The sequence below is a fragment of the Elephas maximus genome, chromosome 16 (genome assembly GCF_024166365.1).
Source record: "Elephas maximus indicus isolate mEleMax1 chromosome 16, mEleMax1 primary haplotype, whole genome shotgun sequence".
Lineage (NCBI taxonomy): Eukaryota > Metazoa > Chordata > Mammalia > Proboscidea > Elephantidae > Elephas > Elephas maximus.
In genome coordinates this window covers 10,116,273-10,140,031 of record NC_064834.1, presented here as the reverse complement: position 1 = coordinate 10,140,031, position 23,759 = coordinate 10,116,273, and the positions used below count along the sequence as shown (strand labels likewise).

Sequence of the window (23,759 nt, the reverse complement as noted above, 5' to 3'; positions counted from 1 at the left end):
TGTATTATACCATGATTAGCAGCATCCCTGGCCTCTTCTCACTAATTTGCTAGGAGCATCCCCCCAGTTGTGATAACCAGAAACGTCCCCAGATATTGTCAAATGTCCGAGGGGGACAGTATCACTCCCAGATGTAATCTCTCAGGTCCACTCCCTCTTAACGAACATGGTAACTTAATTCAGGTCTGGACTCATTAAATCTGTCTTTCCTTTTCTGCTTCTGTCTCAAGGTACCGCAAACCCCATACTACCTGTGAGCCCAGAGTTCCCATCTGTTAAAGGTAAGCTTCCTGCTGACGGTGCCCTATGTCAATGCCTTTATCACCCATCACCAACCGCCTCGGCTCCCCTGGGCCTACGCAGGTGGCCAGTTGTGCGGTGGCTCATGGGGGAAAGAAGGTGCAGCAGGGACGGTCCTCTACAGGGGGCCCCAACAAAGGACACTGAGTGGACGGCAGAGTGCCACGCCTGAGACCCTCCCCGGCCTCCCCAAGGTCACCTCATGATGTTGGAAGCATCTTCAGCATCCGGGTCAGCGCAGTACTTATTGGCAAGGATCAGGCATGCATCTGCTGACTCTATCTAAGACACCAAAAGGAAAATCACAAAAGACAAACATAAGTAGCGGCCCATGGTTGCAGTCTCTCTCTGCTGACAGCTCGTGGAGAACCTGGTGCTTTGCAATAGGAAGAAAAATAATAATAGTAATAATCCTGAGAGATTCTAGTTTTTGCCAAAAGTACAGGCTGAAAATTCTTGTTATGGTATCAACGTTTCATCTTGTAGATGCGGGAGGATACAACACGCACCTTGATAATTATACTTCACATTTGGCATAGTCACTTGCTAGATTTCTCAGTTTCTTTAAATAACAATTAATTAAGCATTTCCGTTCAGAATTCCCCTCCTCATTTCCCAACAGCCTGCACCACCATCCTAATTGTCCCAGTGGAGAAATGGAGGTGGGTAGGCTAAAGCCCTCCCGTCAGGTTAACAAGGTAACAGTTCTTGGGGACTCAGAAATTTAGACTTTGAAGTTCTCCATCTAACCTTTTTTCATATCTTCATTCTCTGTGGAATAAAAGGAGATCAGATAGCAGCTCCATATTGTTTAGTATTCAATTATTATTCAGATATTCAGAAGACAATAAATTCAGGTGTATGAAATATGTTACAGATGATTACAAAATATAATCTGCTGACTCAATCTAAACTTGAGCCAAACCCCAAAAACCTGCGACTCCATATCACAGAGCAGAACCGCTCCATGGAGCTTTCTTGACTGTCATCTTTACGGAAGCAGTTCACCAGGCCTTTCTTCCGCAGAGCAGCTGGGTAGGTTCCAACTGCCAGCTTTTAGGTTAGCAGACGAACCCAGACCACTTATGTCACCTACCCATAAACCCACTGCTCTCTTAAACATGAGCCAAAAGATCCTCGGGGGGGGTCATGAACTTGATAATGCTAACAATTGTTTCCATTTAAATTAGGTCCATAAGTTTATGTTCTCCTAAGACTTCACATTAGCCCCAACTTGGATAATGTTTGGATGATATTAAGATTACCTGGACTAAATAAGGAGAAGAATTCTCATGCTGGCTCAGGTCAGTAATCTGTCCTACTTGGCATTTTGTGGCTAATAGACCATTCTTCCTGCATTGGTGGGAGGGCACAGTTTCCCCCATACTGTATCAAAAATTGTTTCTAGTTTTCCTTAATAATCCAAAGACTTTACCCAAACTCTCTGGCTTATTCATAGTTGCCCGCTATATTATTTACTGATTCACTTGGCATTTTAACTCCAGTGGATTTATAATATTAACGTATACCCACTGCCTTGCAAATATTGAGCGTGCTTCCAAAATCCATACAATATGAGTAAATTAGCACGTCTTTCCCTTTTAAGCCTCAGGTACGCTTTATGAGAAATTCTAACTTAGCAAATTCTGGAAAGGCAGATTTGCCTGTTACCAAATACTATCAGATACCTGCATGTTAAATTTTTGCACTTTGAATCTTTGGTGGGGGAAAAAGGAAGCTCAAAAATTTTTATAGCTTATGAAAAATTTATTTTATCCTCTATCCTTAATGTTCCTTACAGGTGTAAATAATAAGTGTCTGAGCTTTGTTGAGCCCAACTTAACATTCAAGATAGGACTCACTTGATTATGTTGTGTTCGAGACTCCCGAGCGCATAGACTGGCCCACTTCCTTTAGGAGTGGTGGATATTGAGGGAACCAGCAAAATAAGTTCATGCTATGACTAGTCCAGGGAGTCTCTGGGTGGTAGAAACAATTAATGTGCTTGGCTGCTAACTGAAAGGTTGGAGGTTCAAGTCCACCCAAAGGTTTCTCAGAAAAAAGGCCTGGGGATCTACTTCCAAAAAATGAGTCCTTGAAAACCCTACAGAGCACATTTCTACTCTTACACACCTGGGGTCACCATGAGTTGGGGTTGACTCGACAGCAGCTGGTTAGCTGGTTATGACTAGTTAAGTGTGGGATGCTTAGAGGAGGCCTAGCACGGGCCAGCAGAACAAAGCCTTGGGATCCATGGAAGGGTGATGTCAACATTGGTAGCACCTGAGGTATCTCGTTAGAGATGCAGGAGTGCCTTTTGGCCATCCTAGGAGGCATGTCCCCTCACCACTGTGTCAGACCTCCCTGCCCCCAGGTGGAGTAAAAGCAGAAGTCACCTGCTCTTCCTTACCTTGACTCTCGCAAGATCATGTGGATTGAGGACTGAGCCCTGATAAAATTCCACCTGAGTAAAATGCCGTTTGAACAGAGCTTCAAGCTCCAGGTTAGGGGAAATGCTGTGCAGGGAGAGAAGAAAGATCCATTAACATAACAAACAGGGGTATTCCGCCTCCACCGCCTCCTGTCTCTAATGTCCACAGAGGCAGTCCTGGAAGGAGCTTTCGCCCTCCAAACAGCCCCTTTCCTTGCCATAAATACAGGGTTCACACTCAAGAGACAGAAAACCCAGGCCAAATGAACACCAAAAACCTATACCCAGGTAAAAGAAGGCGCTCACGATCTCTACAAATTCTATAGCCTGGGGCCAAATGCCTTTGATTTTGTTACGGATGGAAATGCTACATTTGGAATAGAGAAACCAAGGCCATGACATCAGTGACTGGTCAAAGGTTCCCCTAAGACAGCTGTCCTTCTGTTCCCTTCACCAGAAGTGGCCTTCCCCTGCTTCTCCACTTCACAGACTTCTCATCCCGCAAGGCCTGGCTCAAAAATGTCACCCTAAGAAGCCACAGACAGGATGACCTTCCTCGGTGCTGCTCTTACAGACTCACTCCACGCACCTGGTACACTGTGCATGCGAGTTGTAGGACTTCACATGTTTCCCCCTGGAGAACACATGTTAAAAAACACTAACCTATTCATTCATTTACAACATCTGCAGAGATGAAAAATGCCTATTCTCTATACATTATTGTGCTAGGCACTGGGAATCTATATTTAATTAAAACCTAAAACCCAAACCCATTGCCTTCAAGTTGATTCCGACTCATAGTGACCCTACAGGACAGAGTAGAACTGCCCCATAGGGTTTCCAAGGAATGGCTAGTGGATTCAAACGGCCGACCTTTTGGTTAGCAGCTGAATGCTTAACCACTGCACCACCAGGGCTCCAATTAGAACCTACTAAGTGCCAAGTAGGAGCGCTGGTGGTGCAGTGGCTAAAGTGCTCGGCTGCTAACCTAAAGGTTAGTGGTTCGAATCTACCAGCCACTCCATAGGAGAAAGATGCGGCAGTCTGCTTCTGTAAAGATTACAGCCTTGGAAACCCTATGGGGCAGTTCTGCTCTGCTGTCCTATAGAGTCTCTATGAGTCAGGATCAACTTGATGACAATTTCTTTTTTTATTGTGCCAAGTGGTAAGTCAGCACTTGCCTAACATTTATTACGTATTTAGTATTGATATGTTAACATTTCGAGCATTTAATACATGACAGACACGGCTCTAAGCACCTGGCAAGTATTCACTCATTTAAACCTCAAAAGAACACTAGAGCAAGGTATGTTATTAACCCAAAGCTTTGAAAGATTAACTAATGGGGACATCTACCATGAGTCTGACACTGATAGATAATGGGGACGAGAAGGTGAGTCCCAGCAACCAAACCATGAGCAGCCAGCTTGTTTATTCAGATGAAAGCAGTTGGGGAGAGAAAAGCAGCTGCCCATACAAATCCAGCCAGTCTCCCAGGGTCCATTTCACAGGTCTGCCCTGGTAACTAAGCAGCACCTATCTCTCCCTGACACTGATGCCCCAATACTAATTAACCCGACCTCAGCATCCATTGGCTAACTCAGGATCTTATGTTGTCCTCTAATTGTTACCAAAGTGCTCATCTTGAATTCCCCAACCCGTGTGAGGGCAGAACCTATATACTACGTTTCTCTTGAACTTCCCAAAATGTTCTGGAAGAGAACGGTCCCACGGCTGATAGTCAGTGGCCAAGCACTGAACTGGGCCCATGGGCACCTGCTCCATAGCCTGGCCTATCTTTCCAGAGTCTGGAGAAGTCAGTACCGAGAAGGAAAATGCTAGTTCTTAAAGATGGTGGCAAGTCAGAAATTTGGGCAGCACCAGAACGCAGGGCATTCTGTGAACAAATGCCAGAAAAGGGGATGTACAGAACAAAAGCCTGTACTGAAGTCACCTCCAGGATTCTAACATCTCAGTGCACCCCTGGGCAGGGTGGAGCCCTGGGCAGTGAACACTGGGTCCAGCCAACACCACCACCACCACAGACCTTTGTCCTTGCCCTTCGCAACGCGGCGCCATGGTATTGCCATCTCCTTAAAAGAAGATAGTGTTGCCCAGGCCAAGACGGCTAAGTCCCCAAATTCTCTCCATTCCTGCGGCAAACTACCTTTTACCTATAAAGGGATCGGGCAAAACTAAAAACCTCAAGAAACTCAGGTGAAGGGGTGACATCTTGCTTTCCTCATCTGTTAAATGAAGATAAGACTTACCTCCTAAACTGGTCGTGCAGCCCAGTATGTTTTACCTTTGATGATAACAGCTAGCATTTATTGAACACTTGCTGTGTGCCTGACTGCACCCTTTACATGGATTGTTTCACTTCATTCTCACACAGCCTGATGAGGTAGCAACCATTAGCATCTCCCCATTTTATGGATGTGGAAGTTGAGGGAGGTTACGTACCCTGTTCAGTCGAGACAGGGTTCAGATCAAGAGATCTGAGTCTGGAGCATGTACTTTTACTCCTTTTGCTGATGAAATGAAAGATAGCATGTACAGTGTCAGGCAGAGCACCCCACACTGGAGGCTTCTAGAAATGGCAGTTGTTGCTGCTGTTATAACTCTATACCCTGCTCTCTCTTCTGTGTGTCTGGCTTGGTCAACAGCTCACTCCTGCATCCCCAAACTGTCCACACCACACAGATAATCATCTCACACCCAGATGCTGCGGATACACCTGGATCACACAGACCCGGGTTGCTGAGGGAACAGTAATGACGTGTGTGACCAACAATGAACCCTACTGTTATTTCTTCCAGAGAGGAATGCAGACTCGGGCTCAGAATTGCCTCCCCAGAGGCAGGCTCTGCTCTCCTGTTTAGCTAGTGATTGCTTTCCTTTCCATTGCTTCTGGATTTTCTTCTCCAATGACGCCGGCAGAGAGGATGGCTTAATCAACTCTGCCCTGCCCCCAATGCTGACACCATCACCCCCCGCCCCATGGGCATTTAGGGAGTCTCCTGCAGGGCGTGTGGTTGGGTCAAGGGCTTGCAAACACCAGGGGCCTCTTACTTGTGAAGAAAGACAATCTCCACGTTGACATCGTCCCGGTCCTTGTGCAGAAAGTCCTTCAGGAAGTTGGAAACACTCTCCAGAGTGATGTGTCCACAGACCACAATGTGCCTGCATGGGAAAAGCCAGTTAGATCTGCGGGGCCCAGAGACGCCCCAGCACCTCACTCCCTGGCAAGACAGAGGACACACAGCAGCTGCAGGGGAAGCATCCATCACCTCCCGTGGCCACCATAAAACCCAGCTCCCATCCCTGGAGGGCTGTGAGGCAAAGCAGCGGGGCTAGCAGGTGCTTAGAGACACCTAGGCAGGAAAAGCATATGGCTCCTCACCTGATGCTGCACAAAATCCTATTAACAGCTCAACGTTTGGCCAAGTGGTTTTATGCATTTAACAATAAGTGACATTATGCTTGCGTTTAAATGCTGCATTATCAAGCCCCCTGCAGATTCATATCTCTCCCTGTCTGCCCACAAAGCGTCCTCCCAGGAGATTTACTGTATGAGTCTTGGTTTATGACATAGAGCTTATCAGGTAATGAGATAACAAATCTTGCTGAAATGATGATTTTGTGTATAAGAAAGCGGACTTTTATCAGGGTGGCTAATGTGCAGCTTGACACGTTATAGGCTGTGCTGGCCATAAGCAGTAAAAAGGGAATTTTGCATTTTTCCGCCATAACTCCTCTGACAATGGGGGCATGGAACACTTTACAGTAAGTGAGCATTACTCAGGGCGAAACGAGGATGGGACGCCTGTGGAATCGGGGATCGTGCTGGCAGGCTGCGCATCCCCAAGGGGCGACTCTCTCAGGGGGCCTGGGATTTCCAAGAGAGCCAAAGGGATTTACCCCAAGCCGGGGAGAAGCCAGGAAGGCATGAGGCCGGATTGATGGTCTTGTTCAACAGTGGTTTGGACTTCTTTTTCTGGAGATGGTGGCTGCCCCTGAGGACACGAGACCCTCTTCCAGAACTGCAGCTGCCCCTCCAACTTTTGGGGGCTCCTGGCTTTTTCCCTGGGCTGCTACTGTGCCAGCTTACATTAGCCACATGATTCCCAGTAACAATTTTGGTACAAGAATTAGCCCCAAGCCCAAAGTGGGGACTGAACGTGGAGGTGAAACTCGCTGGCTTCTTATAAAGAGACTACGGCAAGGGGCTCAGCCCAGGTCTCCAGCCCACTTAGGCTGACAGTGACTGGGGCAGAATTCCTGGCCAGGCTTTGAGGCTTGGGCAGGTGGCAAACATGAAGCACGGTAATTTGCTGGGCAAAAATTTAGAGTGGCCAGGTCTCCTGCACTTCCTAATTGCTCTGTGCACGTTCCAACCAGGCAGAGCGCTCACTGGCTGGAGGTACTCGTAGTAAGAGGCAGTGATGATGGCTTATGCGATGTCCCATTAGGCGCCATTACAAGAGCCTGCCCTTTCGCTGTAATTTGGTGCTTGAGTAAGTGTGTGCGAATAATGCAGTAAACTCACGGTGAAAGGAAAATGATGCAGAACAAAGAGTAAATCAATAATATGCATCGTGCAGTTAATAATATCACCATTATGGACTGTTATTGTTCCGGCGATGCAGTCAGAGATTGGGCAAGCAGCGGCCATCACTGGGAGGGAGGAATGTCAGGGGACTACTTCAGGAGAGACGTCTCAGCATGATCACTTTGCTCTTTAGCCTGAACCTTCAGGGAAGGTGCTCTGGCCACCTATCCAAATTTTATGCCTGAAACCCACGTGACTGACTCCCTCCTCACTGCACAGCCGTGAACACGCTGTATGTTAGAATATACAGTGCAAATTAAACACACAGATTATATACATTTTCATCATGTCATATATTAAAATGTTTCTTGGGATGCATGTGCGTTTTTGTGGACAAAATGGAGTGCAAGTGAATTTCCATGTTCTGAGTAAGATTTCTGATTCTGAATTTGCTTGGTGTGCTCAGAAGCGATGGAGAAATAGGACCCTCCTCCTGACCCGACTGCCCCACACATGGCAACGGAGCTGCTCAGCACAGCTCTAATGCTTCCTGCCCACAAACATGCAAGATTAAGAACAAGGTCAATATGAATCCAGCTAATGGGTTCTGCCACAGGACACATTCATGATCGGGGTTCTTCCATTACCTGGATGTGACAAGTAGCCAGATCTGATCTCCTGCTCTGCCACCAAGGATGTGTGTGATCCTGGGGAAGTTACTTAGCCCCACATTCAATAAGGGTTAAGGCCACCCAGCCAGTGTCTTGGTATTGCTCCAGGCATTGCAAAGTTCAAAGTTCTGTACCAGAGTAAGCCCGGTTATTATTCAAAGCTGGATTCAAATCAATGAGAGGTCCGGGGAAATGCCTGAACATTCATCCTTTCTATCCAGTACACAAAGAAGCAAATGAAAGTCTGCCAGCATGCCCTCCTCTTCTGAAATCCTTCATCCCTGGGAAAGATGAGTGTGAGGTGGAAGGAGAGGAGATGAGCCCCCTCCCACCCTGAATCAAAGGCTCAGCCAGCTGATTTATTCCGCCTCAGAAAGAGTCAGGGTTCTCTTAGCTGAAGATGTGCCGGGTATATAAAATATATTCCAATGCAATCAATATTATCCCTTAAGCCTTTAATTAGCTTTCACTTCTCTTAAGAAGAAGACAAATGCTGGCAAAAAAGGAGAGAAAGAAGAAAAAAAAAAAAAAGGATTGCCTTTTCTCATTTGGTGCTAGCTGTCCAATACTATTCTAGACAATGGAAAATACATCTTTTAGCTACAGCATGATCTTGGGGGTAGAGAGCAGTCTTTATCAAAAAGGAAGAAAAAAAAAATCTTCCTTCAACATAATTGGTATTTTTGCTCAGAAAAAGCGAGATTGATTGAAAGCAGATTGCCTTTTTGCCCAAGGAGAGTTATTAGGGGCATTATTACGGCAACCTTGGAGGACTCATATTGTTCCAATCTGTCCTGTATCTGATTTGAAGATTTACGGCTTCCCCCTTTCGTGCCAATAATCATCTCCCTCCATTTTGTTTTCCGTAGAGTGAAAGTGACCGAAGAGCCCACATACTGAAAATGTTGGAATGCAGTTAGAATTGATGGCTGGGGAGAAGCCACCTCTTTGACTCAGCATCTGATGAGGAGATCTGCTTCTACCAGCCAGTGTCTGGGGACAGTGGCCCCACAGGAGCACCAGGGGTGGAAGGGGAGAGGGGAAAAGTTACTTCCCTCAAATATTTTCAGGACTTTTGAAAATTCCAGTGGAAGTGGTTTGGGGAGAGATGTTATTGCAGAGAGAAAAGAAGTGGAATTTAATGTATCTTTATTTATTGAAAATATGCTAAGATTGAGAGGAGGCTGTGCCATCCTTAGAAAGAAAATGATGACTGTTAATACCACATGATCAGGGGAACTCCAAAAAGATCCCCACCCAAGGTATCTCTGCTGGGTTCCATGACACCCACAGATCTACCATTTGAGATTCATATTTTGATAGTCCTGTGTTAAGGATTCAAACTCAACTCTAATGCTAAATAACTGAATAGTCTGGGGCAAGGTCTCAAATTCTACCTCTTATAACTAAAATGTCAGAGCTTTGGAAGGGCTAGGGAAGTATCTGATTCACGAGACTTGCTGAGGGTTTCTTTCAGTAGATTTATTTAAGTAGTAAATAGCTATCTCTTTGTTTAAACAGATGTGAGAAAAGGCTTTGGCCCATTGGAAGCATTATTAACTGCTGGAATCAATGAGACATCTGTGAATCACTACCTAAAAGATATAAAGTGCTGTGGCCTATATAATCTCACCGAATTTCCAAACAACCCTGCCTTCTTAGCCGCATCTTTTCAGATAACCTCTCTGAAGCTCAATTTCCGTGAGTCACATGCCCAGCTTCCTCAGCCAAGTAAAAGTGGCATGTCCAGGATGCTATCCAGGTCTCTGACCCTAATACTAAGATGATGGTGGTGGAAAGGAAAGAACATCCAAAAAAAAAAAAAGAAAAAGGCACCATTGAGTCGATTCCGACTCATGGGGGCCCCGCGTGTGTCAGAGCAGAACTGTCTCCACAGGGTTTTTTCAACGGCTGATTTTTTAGAAGTATATCATCAGGCCTTTCTTTTGAGGTGCTGCTGGGTGGATTCAAACCACCAAGCTTTTGGTTAGCAGCCGAGTGTCTGCACTATCCAGGGACTCGGAAAGTACACAGGCTGGAGGGCTTCAGCTTCTGCGTCTTCAAAACAGGGCAGGGCTGGGCCAACAGAAGGTCCTTCGGACACAGGGTAGAGGGGATGTTGAAGGGGCCCTCAGTGGGCCAGGAAAGAGGCTTAGCTTGGGGACTGGGGTGGATGATGGTGAACCTGACCTACAGCATCACCTGTTGCAGTATCACTAGATTCTGGTCAGTCGGGTTAGAGGGCTCAAGACAGCAACGAGTGAGTGATGGGCAGAAATCAGGAGTCCCACTGGTGAGGAACTCTAATCAAAGTTTTAACTTATGCCACATAATTTGTGGTAAGCCCAGGGATTGTGAAGTTCTGCCAATGATCATTTTAGACACCACAGCATGCCACGCCCAGCACAGGACTTCCCCACCAGCCTCAGAAATCCAGGGGTTAACAAAGATCCAAACCATCCGTTAACAATGGAGACTATTTAGGGTAACTATGAAGGGAGCTAAACTGGTACCATCTATGGCTCTGGATTTTAACTTTTAGACCACTGGCTATCTTAACTGATTTCTATAGGGCCTGGCCACATGGTTGGTGTAGATGGCCAACACATTTAAATTAATAACCACTTCTGATCTGACAGACTTTGTCTTTTAAAGCTTTTGCTTAGCTCTGTGAACAAAATCTTGGGCAAAGGTAACGCAAGTTAATGTTAATGGCTCAGATTAAAGGATACATCTCAGGGGTCCCTGTGCTGTGAAACCCCTGAGCAGAAAAGACTGATGACAAGGACCTTCCCCCAGAGCCGACAGAGAGAAAGCCTTCCCCTGGAGCTGGTACCCTGAATTTGAACTTCTCAGCTCCTAGTCCGTGGGAATAAATTTATCTTTGTTAAAGCCATCCACTTGTGGTATTTCTGTTACAGGAGCACTAGATGGCTAAGACACATAGGTAGATAGGTACGTTTATATACGCATAGATAGCGATATATGAACGTATGGGTGTGAATGTATAAGTGTTTCTGTAGACAAATGTATATACATTTGTGTGTTTGCTGCATACATATTCATATATAAAATAAAGTACATAGGGGCACAGTTGTGGATACTTCCTAGACATACCCAAATACCTCATAGGATTGGGTTTTAAAAAAAAAGACACATCTCACATGAATGAGAAAACATCTTAAATGTCAAAAGAGTAGCAGATGGCATTTTCCGGAAAGAAGTTAAAGCCAGGAATGACTTACTCATCAAGTTTAAGCTGGCGGTGTCTTGTGCTGGGCCAGGGGTCCATAAACATGAACTAGGCTGAATGGGTGCTGCAGGCAGTTAACGTGCTTGGCTGCTAACTGAAAAGTTGGAGGCTGGAGTCCACCCAGAGGTGCCTCAGAAAAAAGGCCAGGTGATCTATTTCTGAAAAATTAGCCTTTGAAAACCCTACGGAGCACAGCTCTACTCTGACACACATAGGGGCTCCACAAGTCAGTGTCAACTTGACAGCAGCTGGAACTGGTAACACGGGAGGGTGGTGGAGCAAACAGGACATCACGCGGCTAACCAGAAGAAAAATAACGTCGTCTATTAGGAACTCTAAGGAGCCCTGGTAGCACAGTGACTAAGCACTCAGCTGCTAACCAAAAAAAAGGTCGGTGGTTCAAACCCACCAGCTGCTCTGTGCAGGAAGGATGTGGCGGTCTGCTTCCATAAAGACTACAGCTTTTGAAATCCAGTGGGGCAGTTCTACTCTGTCCTGTAGGGTCACTAGGAGGCAGAATTGACTCAACGGCAATGGGTTTGTTTTCTTTGGTATCATGAACTCTACCAGGATTCCCCAGAAAAGCTCCAGCTGCGTATTTCCTGGGCACATCCTCACTAAATGCATTGGTGTGCTTCTCCCGTAATTTATCATCCCCACCTCCAGCAACAAATCCAGCACAGTTTTCTCAGTCTCCCTACCCTGCTCTCGGTGATGCCCAAGCAGAGTTGGAACAGCAGTTTCAGAGCTCAACACCACTGGTGCCATTCAGAACGAACAATGTAGCATAACTGACTCATGGCAGGAAGCACGAGAGAGGGAAGCAGAAAGGGTGCAGGAAGGACAGCAGCCAGACAAAACTTGTGACTTTTGCATAAGTGACATTTCACTTGAACAGACATCCAGAGACCCACTGAGGTTGAGTTTAGTTCAGGGCTTCAAACTGGTTCAAACCAGTTCCATCATGGCCAATGAAGCGCAACTGGAACAGATGTGAATTTTTACAGTTTGGGTGAACCAGAACAACAACTGGAACAGGAAAAATTACAGGTCAAAGGCCTGAAACGGGAGATTCGGAAGAGGTGAGCCCTTTCAGGAGCCTGACCCATGAGACTGGGTTATTGGCTGGACTGTGGAGAGCGACACACATTCACAGGGGCACTGTCGGCCGTGAATCTGAAGGGCAAGAGATTCGGTTGCTATGCAGTGCATATGCTGCCCTTGTTTTCTAAGAGGGAGATTAGGTTTCTAGCAGGGCTCCTATCTGTAATTTTTCCCATTCCAGTTACTGTTCTGGTTGACCCAAATTATAAAAATCCAGGTCTATTCCGGTTTTGCTTCCAAGGCCATGACTGAACCAGGAAGAACTGGTTCAAAGCCCTGGTTTACGTTCAATAAAAACTATAATCTACATACCATAGAAAGGATTCAGGTAGTGATTCTTAGACCCAGTGGCCTTTGAAAATAGGAGCTGTGACAATGATGGGCTCCCCTCCACATTCTCACATTTACCGTTGCATCAGATCAGCATGTGGAGATACTTAGTCTAGTATCTGGGTTATTTTAATGCAGAAACTGAGGACCAGTGATTCAGTGCGAGACAAGTGCCGGAGCAAAGGCAGAGATACCCCTCTGTTTGATGCCTTCCAAATAGAGGGAGCAGCTAGCGCCATGGAGAGGATCTTGGCTGGGAATTGGGAGGCGGAGGTTCCAGTCCTATGTGGCCTGGGGACGGTCACTATAAAATGAAGGGGCCCATACTGATTGGACTGTGGTGACTGACCAAGTTCCCAGCTGACATTAATGAATCCTTCCAGGGTGCTCCAGCTCTCTGCCACCATCCAAGTTCAAGGCATCATCGCATCTTGTCTAGACAACTGTAGTAGCTCCTTGTTTACCTTCTTCACTACCCCCACTCCTCTAAAAAAGCTAAAGAGCAAGAACTGAAGTCAGTCTGACTGCAACCAGGTCCCCCAAGGGCGGGGAGGTCTTAGATCTCTCTTGAGCAGTGCCTTACTCCAGGAAGACAATGTAAAATGCACAGCTCTGGGCTGTTTATTTTTAAAGATACTATATCCATTTTTACTGGAACAAGTATAAAGAACTTAAAAAACCCATAGCTCTCCTGTCACAATAAATCATACAGAGTAAATTGAAAATCCTATACAGCTTTCCCCGAATACGTTGTGCTCACTTTGTCAAGAAGGTAGATGAAATGTGGCATATATTGATCTAGATGTCTCTGTAAAACTATAATATTTATATCAAATACATATGCTAGAATCTCTTCTGTCTCTTTGCTGAGCCTTCTAATCATGCTTTCCTCGTCCAACCTCCCCGCAAAGCCTCCCGCCTATTGGTAGCTGCTGACAAGATGGGAATGAATTTTAAGGAGTACTTGTCAAGGGAATTCAGCAGCATTTTATCATAAAGAAAGCAAGTGGGGGTGGTTAGAGACCCAACAACCACAACCACATAGCGGTCAATACTCAAAGTTCATGGTTTTCCTCCTACGTTGAACTTGAACCATTCAGTATCTGCATAACTCCTACTCCAAGACTCTCGTGCAAGCTGAAATTTAGGAAGTTTCTGGTCTTTACGTTCTATCTCACCTAGTCATGCTTTTTTGGGCTGCTTCATCTTAAGGCAGCTTTCCCCGATTTGGGTCAGGTCCTTAGGGTCACTATTACCCAGCTTTTCCCTTGAGCCTCATGATCCCACAGCTGAAAGGGAAGAAAGCTAATCCAATTCCTACCTTCCCGCTTCCTCTGTTATACCCCTTCTTTACTGAGAGCCTGTCCCAAGGGAACTGGCTTCTACATGGGGGAGGTCATTGAGGGTTAACAAAGGCTAAACCCGGTCTGTGTTGGCTTATCTTTCCACCTAAAAACTCGTGGGGCTTTAATTTGTTGACCAATGTACTGGTTGGAGAAGCTTTGCTTGGACACCCTATGCCATGGTAAATGGAGTAGTTTAACAGTTAGGTAACAGCAAACCTGTTAGCTCACTGGCTGATGTGGCTACCTCCAATCTACTAGGATGTTTCAAGTTCTCAAGAGAACTGTACATGTAACGAGGACAAAAATGAAAACAATACAGCTGAGAGTGTGTATTACATCCTCAATCCCAAACCCTTGTGTTAACCATTTCCTGTTAAGCGAAAAAAATCAAGGAGGGCGGGGTGATAAGATAATTTCATACCCATTGCCACATCTAGTACTTTGCTAATCACAAAGGAAAGAAAAGCATTCTCCCTCCTAGTGAGAAAGAAAATAATCATTTTACCCAGTTGTCAATAGAGCTAGTCTGGAGGAGGCAGGCTGTTTCTCTAAATGGGGGCAGAAGGCTGAGGAAATTGATCCCAACAGTGCAGCAAAGAAGACTCTGTTTAACACAGCCCCAAGGTCAGAGGACAGACAACTGGCAGCCACAACAGAGAATGCTGGGATGTCCTGACCAGACTACAACTCAGCTTGCTTTGATTACTGGTCAATGTATCTCACGTGCAGCCGCTACCCAGTGGAGGCTTGCATGTTGCTGACCAGGTTTCAGCAGAGCTTCCAGCCTAAGATGGACTAGGAAGAAAGGCCTGGCAATCTACTTCCAAAAATGAGCCAATAAAAACCCAGGGATCACAATGATCCATTATGCATCGGGTCACCACGAGTCAGGGGCTTACTCCACGGCAGCTAACAACAGCAAGCCTACATGCAGCCTCTGCTCAAGTCTTAGGAGAAAAAAAAAATTATTATTATTTTTTTTTGAGAGCCTCAATGCGGGAGATATTCGTTGTTTTTGCTCTTCAGAATGCACCCTCCTTCTAACAACCATCACTCCCGAATCAGATATAGTCTTGGGACCTATAATCAAGGTTCCCTGCCCAAACTAGGCCAGTCAGTGCTTTCTCTTCTGAATTCAAGTCTTGAATGATTCATTCCGATAGCAAAGCCCTATAAAGACTTCTCCTGAGGTTCTACTTCCTAAAATCCCAGAGGCTCTGCGTCGCTGGTTCTTATCTGTCCTTTCTGGGATCTTTCAGCTTTCCCTTAGAGTCTGTAAGATGCTCTGTGACCTTAATAAAAATGCTTTTCTCCTTAAGTTAGCAAAAACCCGTTTTTGCTGCCTGCAACCGAAGAACCCTAACTGGTATACTTGTTTACCTTTAGTTTCTCGTTTAATTTTCATGATAACCCAGGATGTAGGTATTATCATCACCACTTTTTTTTTCCTTCTTTCTCCTCCTCCTTTCCTTTCTTCCTTCCTAGGGTCGCAATTATACAGTTTCCTTAAGCAAGCAATCCCACAGCGGCTCAACTCACAAATTGCATTGGTCATTCCTATGTCTCTCCCCAACGCCCTCACCCCTCTGCATGCTACTTCAGACTAGGAGCCCTTTGGCCATTTTTAAACAAGCTAGTATCCTCTTGGCCTGACTCTCCCAATCTTAGTTGGGTCTCTGCTCTTGCAGAGAGGTTGGGACCCTGGATGGTGCTTTCCTCTATTCAGACCAAAGCAGACTTGTCTGTCTCCGCTTGATAATGCCGCCTCTGACCAAGCAGAGACTGAAAACACAGATGATCAAGGTACGCAAAGGTCAGTCTCACCCTTTGAGAATGAAGGTGAAACAGAGGAAGAATGAGCCAGAGCAAAGAGCTGGCTCTTAATTTTGCCATGGAGAGGGTGAGGCATGCTAGCTTTGCCTAGCAAAGGAAGCCCCTTCTCCATCTCTAACACTCTAGTAAGTCATGTATCATGTTTTACAGCACATGCTGTTGGGAGTGACCCTCCCATACAATTAAAAAAAAATAATAAGAAAACCTATTGCTGTCAAGTCAATTCCAACTCATATAGGTCAGAGTAAAACTGCCCCACAGAGTTTCCAAGGAGCGCCTGGTGGATGCGAACTGCCAACCTTTTTGGTTAGCAAAGGTAGCTCTTAACCACTATGTTACCAGGGTTTCCTCCATGACAATAGAGTTGGCATATCCTTGCCTTGTCCCTCAGCCACACCCAAGGTGTTGGCCCAGCTCACACATACTGCTAGCCATTTACCGTGAGTAGACGCAACACACTTGCATATGCTTCATCGGGCCTTCAGCACCTGTTACACACAGAACAGGGGGAATCCAGGGCTTGCTAAGGCATATGCCCCACAGAGGACGGAGAGGCACAGAAATGGAGCAGCCCGCAGAGTAGCGTCAGCACCTCCCTACCCTTCCAAACCTTTCTGCACCCCTCTTGTACTGGGGGCACTGTTAGATCCACAGGTTTTTAGGTACGCTAGGCACCTTTCTGTTACCTCTGCCCAAAACTCTGCCAGTGGGTACTTTGGAAGATATGAATTATGAAATGCTTTTAGCAGCAATCTCTCTAAAATGCTTGTCACCTTCATGATTGTTTTACACCTTCATGATTTTATTGAACAAAATTCCTGCCAAAAGAGCATTTCACTGGGACAGGGCTCCTATATAATTTTTTGCTTGGGTGCCACTGGTTCCTTGGGTGGTCCTGATGGGTCTAAAGACTCAGATAAGTTCTGAGACACCAAGAATCACATCTTCTTCATCCTTTTAACCACAGCGCCCACCATGGTGCTTGGCAAATGGTAGGAGTTCGAGTAATTGTTGGTTGAGCAAACATGTTGGGATGGGTGCTTACCTAAAGCTGTTCTGCACAGTGACTGGCATTTGCCTTTTGCGGCTGTTGGCTAACGTCATAAAGCTTCTCTCAGAGATGGGATACATCTATCTCCGAGCAGCTTCTATGTCCCCTTATTGAAGAAGCTACCAGAAAGAGGGGATAAAGATCCCCTGGGTTCTGGGGGTGGGAGCAGGCCATTGTCAGGCAACACCAGGAAAGGACAAGTGATGTCATTACTAAAAACCCAAGTATGGAGACACAGCCCCTCTAGCAACAGATTCTGATCTCTGTGATTTTCACCCTGCATTAGCTACTATAGTATTTTAACAAAAAGAGACAGTGGACTTGGTCAGTTAGAAAGTTTCTTGGTTTATGTTCAATGTATGATGGCAGCAGCAATGGAACGAACCCACAGTCTACCAGAAACAGCTTTGCACAGCTTTGGAGAAACTTCTGTCAGAATGAGTTGCATAGAAGGAAGACAGGAAACACGGTGGGACTTCATCTCTGGAGTTTGCATTTCTTCTTTTGATCCTGAATCTACCAGTAAGGGTTTACCCATCAAATGTGAGGTTGAGCAGAAATAATAATCAGGGATTATAATTACAAAAAATCATATTCAGAATTCTTTTTTGTGTGTGGAAGTATAAATATATGAGAGCAAAGTTTTAAGCTTAAACATGACTTTTTTTTTTTTTTTTTTTTAGGTACTAAATAGATCTCCCACCTCCATTTCTATTCTTGTTTTCAGAACAATAGCTGGAACATTTTGGTAAGTGTGTGGAAGGGAGAGAGACAGCAGGCAAGGGGAGCGGAGGGGGGCAAGGCTTCATTCCATTAGTGTATCAGGAAATTCACTTAATATGCATCCAAGTCTCCTTAAATAGTTTGAAAGGGACTGAAGATGTGGCTTAGACGAATCCGAAACAGATGCAAAGAAAGAAGAGCTCAGGTCCACACCCGCCAAGACCCCTCCTGTCAGACAGGAATACCTGGCATATTACATTATACGATACAGCATCTAATGACACTTGCTTTTGGTATCTGCCCCTCTGTACTGAATTTCAGAAGCAGTCAAAGGGTCATTTTTCCAAGGTATTAGGGCAATCGCATTTCTTTTCCTTCCCAAAATGTTTAATGCTAATCAAAGCAGAATGCTTAATCAGTCCAAGATGGTCTGTCAACTTGAATTATCTGTTTGTCTTCCTATTTACTGTACCTGTCTGTCTACAGTTCTTCATATCTTTGTGAAGATCGCTTATTGAGGCCTGTGTTTCCTTCTGACTAGAATCGCTACCAGATGATCCTTCCTGGTGATATGTTGATGATTTGCTAATTTATGGCTTTTAAAATGTAGGCATCTGAAGAAATTGCTGGGGAGTTGGGGCTGGGGAGTCACATGGGCCATGCAATGAGATAGCTTAATGGCTTATTTGACCAAGAAGCTAAGTTTGTGTAAAATGCAAAGCTTCAGTCACATTTCAACCAGAGAGATGTCTTCAGAGGATTAAAGGAATGTCTGTGATAGAGAAGTCATAAATGACATCTTATAGAAAACCTCCCTCATGAGAGCAGTCTGTCCCTTGCAGCCTGCAGAGAAGTGAGAGTGAGCGGCGTTCAGGAGACACATAAACAAGAAAGGAAAGGGGGCCCTCAGTACTCAGCCCCAGTCAACACCCCATGAATTAACCCTGAACCCTATTCCTGAGTGCGAGAGGCTGGGCTTTCTCAGACAGAGTAGAGATGAAAATGTTATTTTAGGAAGACCATCACCTCCTGGAACCAGGCCGGGAGGTTTAAATAAGCTCCGAGTGTGAATTTCCCAACCAACCCAGAAGTAATACAATGTGTAGCTAAAGAGTGACGTGGCATATTTGCAGATTTTTATGGGTGTGTAGAAGTACATCTGTCCCCATGCCTGGCAGGTAGCAAGCCCTCAGTAAACACCTGTGGAACAATGAAGGACAAAGCTCCTGTGAGTTCTTTGGTGAGGGCAGAATATGGGAGAACGGGGAATGGCTTATCGTATTTTTATGCAAATATTGTGCACCTTCTACGTTTGTTTGCCAAAAGCTCCTTCCCCTCATGAGGTATTTTCATACACAGGCTATGGTAATTTTTCTTTTTTTATATAGCAACATGTAAAATAAAATTGGCATAGCGTGTTTATGAAAACACCTCAGGGGGAGAGGGAACGTTTGGCAAACAAAAGTGGAAGGCACACACTATTTGCATAAAAATTTGGTAAATGAGTCTTTGAGAGAGAAAGAATTCATGTTCCGACTTAGCAGACTGTTTCAAATTCCAATTCCTTTAAAAAATGGTCTAGAACCAAGGCAGACAAAATCTCTCAAGGGTGGTGGAGAAAACGGAGTCAGATTTCATGTTGATACAAGAAAGCCAAGAAAATAAAAGGTCCCAGAAAGGAACAAAGGATTATGAGGGAGATGAGAGGCCTGTCTATTTCTGATAAGAAGAAAGACAGAGATAAATACGGATCCAACAATAAGGAACTTGCAAAGGCAAGCGGGATGCCCTCTCCGGATAAGTCACAGGAGAGTGCAATTCAGGCAAGTTAGAGCCTGAGAGACAAATTAGCTTACCCCTTTGGAGTTAGAACTAAAGACTAATAATTGCAAGAGGGGTTCATGTACCTGCACTTGAAAACCTAGGGTATTAGCTCACCTCAGTTTAGGAGATAACACAAGCTGGGTTAAGTGGTCATTGAACAAGCTTTAACATCATTTCCTCTGAGGTGTCACCTCCTTGGACTATTTAATGTAGCTTGAATAACCTCTGTTTTTCTCTCTCAGAGAATCTCAGTCCGTTTTTGTTTGTCCAGCACGTATTAAAATTTGTAATTGGTATATTTCTTTAGTTATATTCCTTTTCACTGTCAGCAGCCTCGAGACTATGAACTTCATGAGGACAGATTGCACAGGTGGTTCACCACGGAATCTACCATCCAACACAGCCCAGCGTTGTGCCTGGTACACAGTAAGCACTCAGTGAATGCCCTCGGATGGAGTGAAAGAACCAGTGGAGATGGACAACAGGAACGGCCGCTGAGGCAGGTCGATGCACCTAGCTGTTTTTAGTTCTTGAAATTGTGTCCTAAACCATTGGACGCTCTTTAAAATAGAAGCATTTAAAGCACATAATAAAGCATCTAGTTTCATTTTTACATGGAAAAGCATGATAAACCCTCCCCACCCGTGTGGTTTTGAGGCCCCTTACAATAATGAGGCCACATCTGAGATTGAAGCCGTATGTCCCCAACTCCCTCCAAGGGGATACAGTGAGGTTACATTCACAGACAGCTGTGAGACCACCACCACCAGACAACTGCGCTGAGCTGGGCTGCAGACCCAGCAGAGAATTAAAGAGCACAGATAGATGAAACTGCCAGGACAAGGAGGGTTCTTAAGATAGCATGCATGTTGTACCTCCCTGGTACGTGTGTTGAATCTTTGCAGAAGAGAGCCCAAGTTCTAGAAGACTAGTATAATTCACCACAGCCAGTAACCCAGGAAATGAACTACTCAGAAAGGAGGGAGGCACAGAAGGGGTTGAAAGTGTTGAAATTCATAAATAAGCCACAAATCTCACTTGGGACAACCATCTGTCTATCTTTGAAAGCTTCTCACTGTGGCAAGTGTACAAGTAATTACATTTCTTCTTTAGCCAAATGAAAACAATCAAGGAAGAAATTCTTTTATTTCCCCTCCCCCATTCGTTTCCTTGATCTTTGGGCCAGGACTGTTAGAGGCAGTGGGTGGGCAGGAAGAGGAGACAGACCCAAAGTGAAACTCACACCATTCTAATCCCCTCCCTGGTGGACACAGGTTTCTGGCCATGCTTATAAGTACAGGTAGGGGAGACATACAACAATAGGATCACTGAGTTTAGACCTGACAGGGGCCTCGAGAGATGATCTGGGGAGGCAGTACGGCTCAGTGGATTAGACTGCCCCAGGTTCAAATCCCAGTTCCACCTCTACCAGCTGTATGACGTCAGGTAAGTTACTTAACCACTCTGTTCCTCAGTATCCTCATCCATCCCAAAGGGAAATGATGACAGTACCTGCCTCACAGGGTCGGTGTGAAGATTAAGAAAGAGCAACTATTTGTAGTTGTTGTTGTTGTTAGGTGTCATCAAGTCAGTTCCAACTAACAGCGACCCTACGTACAACAGAACAAAACACCGCCCAGTCCTGCGCCATCCTCACAATTGTTGCCACGCTTGAGCCCACTGTTTCAGCCACTGTGTCAATCCACCTCGTTGAGGGTCTTCCTCTTTTCCACTGACCCTCTACTTTACCAAGCATTGATATCCTTCTCCAGGGACTGATCCCTCCTGATAACATGTCCAAAGTATGTGAGATGTAGTCTCGCCATCCTTGCTTCTAAGGAGTATCCTGGTTGTCATCATTTCTGTCATGTAAGGCAGGCTAGAGTGCTGGGCTTTCTTGACCGGCATCCTCATGTCCAGAAGTATGCAGCACCCCTTTCTGCCTCTATAAGGAAGCGTTCCAAGAGAAGCACCAGCACTCACGTTTGACAGACGGTCTTCGTGGAGTGAGCGCCAGGTTAGCCTGTGGTAATTATTGCCACAGCCAGAACAGGGGCTCCGCTTCCTCATTAAGCCAGAGGACCCTTCCTAAGTTAATCATATTCCCTGTCCTGCCATCCCTTTGCCTACTCCTTGTCTTTTATAAAGGAGCCCTGGTGGCACAGTGATTAATTGCTAGTCTGCTAACCTAAATGTTGGTGGTTCAAACCCACCAGCTGCTCTGCAGGAGAAAGGTGGCTGTCTGCTTCTGTAAAGATTCCAGCCTTGGAAACCCTGTGGGTCCGTTCTACTCTATAGGGTCACCAGGAGTTGGAATGGATCCGACAGCAACAGGTTTGTCTTTCATTCTTCACTCCTCTCTTCTATGTGCCCCCTCAGCATGTGCCTACCAGGAATCAGCAGGATAATGGAAACTCATCCCACTCTGACTGTCACAACTATGTGGCCTATGAGTGAGTGAATTTCGGGCCACAAAAGCCCAGTCACGGTAAATACAAGTTCTGGATGAAACCCCAGCCTCACTGCTTCTGACAAAGGAGTTAAGGGCAGACGGATTTTTCCCTGTGGCCAATTATTTTCTATGGCCCTTGGCCATGTGACCTCAGACCACGATCTTGTCAGTTCCCATAAACTATCCAGGAGTGGGCAGAGTCACACCCAGAGAGGATGCCTCTGGGGAATGCTGCAAGGGGTTATGGGAAGAGGCAGCATGAGTGGGGAGCCTGAAGGCCATAGCAACAGCTGAGGGGGGCCAGGCTGTGGAAGGGGCTATCCTTTTGAATAAAACTCAGGGTCTAGCCCAATAGGCTAATTGTCCTCAGTACCTCCAATATGGAGAGATCCACTGCCTCGGTCTTACAATGACCCCTTGGTTTTTTTACACTCCAACCAAACCAGTTGCCACCGAGTCAACATCAACTCAGGGTGAGCCCATGTGGTAGATTCGAACTGCCAACCTCTTGGTTAGCAGCCGAGCTCTTAACCACTACGCTGCTGGGCTCTTCTTCCTAGGTGCCCTAATGCATCATAATGATAAATAATAGCTGGTGCACACACAAGCACCCGCAGCAACCACTGGCTTGGGATGTCCAGTGGGAGGTCAGTCAGGTGAGGAATATTGATGAACATAACGCCGGGAACCACTCTAGGTCCTTGATAACATGTTGAGGGTGAAGACATTTCTGCAAATTGTTTACATCATGCCACACACGTAAATTAAAACTGAAAATCAGGTGCCAATGAAATCTTTATAATCTCCAATAGCCTGAAATTGGGTCTTGAATAAACAAAACCCTGAGCTTCCCTGACTAAATTTGTTTTTACTCCAAATAACCTTTGAATTTCAAAGTTTTGTGTCTCTGTAGCTTTGGGTTACCAGTTACCTTGAGTTCTCTGACAAGTTAATGCATTGTCAGAGGGGTTATTTCTGAATAAAATATGCACACATAGACAAATCCCTTTATATGTATATGTTCCAATTACTCCCTGGGCATTCATTTGATTTGATTCTGGGGAGAAGAGTATACGTGCGTGTGTCTGTGAGTACAGCACACATATTTATGCACACACAAAAACGCGGAGCACAGCATGCTATTTTAAGAGTCTGAACTTCATCTTTCAACAAAGTTTAGCTGCTTTCATTTTGCAAATGCGTTTAATTTTATCTGGAAACTTTTTGACGTTAGAAATAGAACGACTGTAGTTTCTCATTATGTTTGCTGCCAGAATCCATGCTTGGTTGCTCAACTAAAGACCTTATATTGCTAATTACTACCACATGCCCATATCCCAAGCGAAAGAAAACTTATTGATTCTGACAGCCCATTCTCTCAACACTGAATTCCAAATGAAAACTCAAATTTTGGCCAAACATAACATTTCATCAATCTTGTTCTACTGACTGGAAAAACAACATCAAACAAAGGGTGCTAATGGCCCTTTATTATTGTTCCCTTCCCAAGCTGATATTTTCTGATGAAAGATTTAAGTGACCAAAGGGCTTCTTTAAACTACTTAGTAATTAGCTTTTGAACCAGGAAACAATATGCAAAGTAAAGCGAACAGTCCCAGTGCTGAAGACACAAACTGATCCTGTCTGAGGGGTCAGGGGCATTGGAGACCCCAAAGAGAACATTAAAAGCAAAGTGTGCATTTTCATAAAGGGAGGAAAAAAAGAGAGAGAGAACCAGGCCTAAAGCGGTGATAAAAGATTATGAAGCAAGAACAAAAGCTGCGGGAAGACTGTGATCTGAAGTCCCCAGCATGTGGAGGTTGAAGTAACAAGGCAGAAAAGATGACTGGACCAGACCACAGGCTGGTGAGTGAACGCTGGTCCGAGGG

At 45.3% G+C, this 23,759-nt stretch overlaps 1 protein-coding gene across 12 annotated transcripts in view; it reads right to left on the bottom strand.

The window, feature by feature from the left end:
* Positions 1-23,759, bottom strand: part of KCNMA1 (potassium calcium-activated channel subfamily M alpha 1) — a 916,342-nt gene that overhangs the window by 293,643 nt on the left and 598,940 nt on the right. For all 12 annotated transcript variants that reach the window (XM_049856148.1, XM_049856139.1, XM_049856140.1 and 9 more), the window contains 3 exons: positions 5,804-5,914; positions 2,711-2,816; positions 500-582 (listed from right to left, as the gene is read on the bottom strand). In XM_049856148.1, the coding sequence (XP_049712105.1) occupies positions 500-582; positions 2,711-2,816; positions 5,804-5,914 (300 nt within the window). The remainder of the gene's footprint in view (positions 1-499; positions 583-2,710; positions 2,817-5,803; positions 5,915-23,759) is intronic.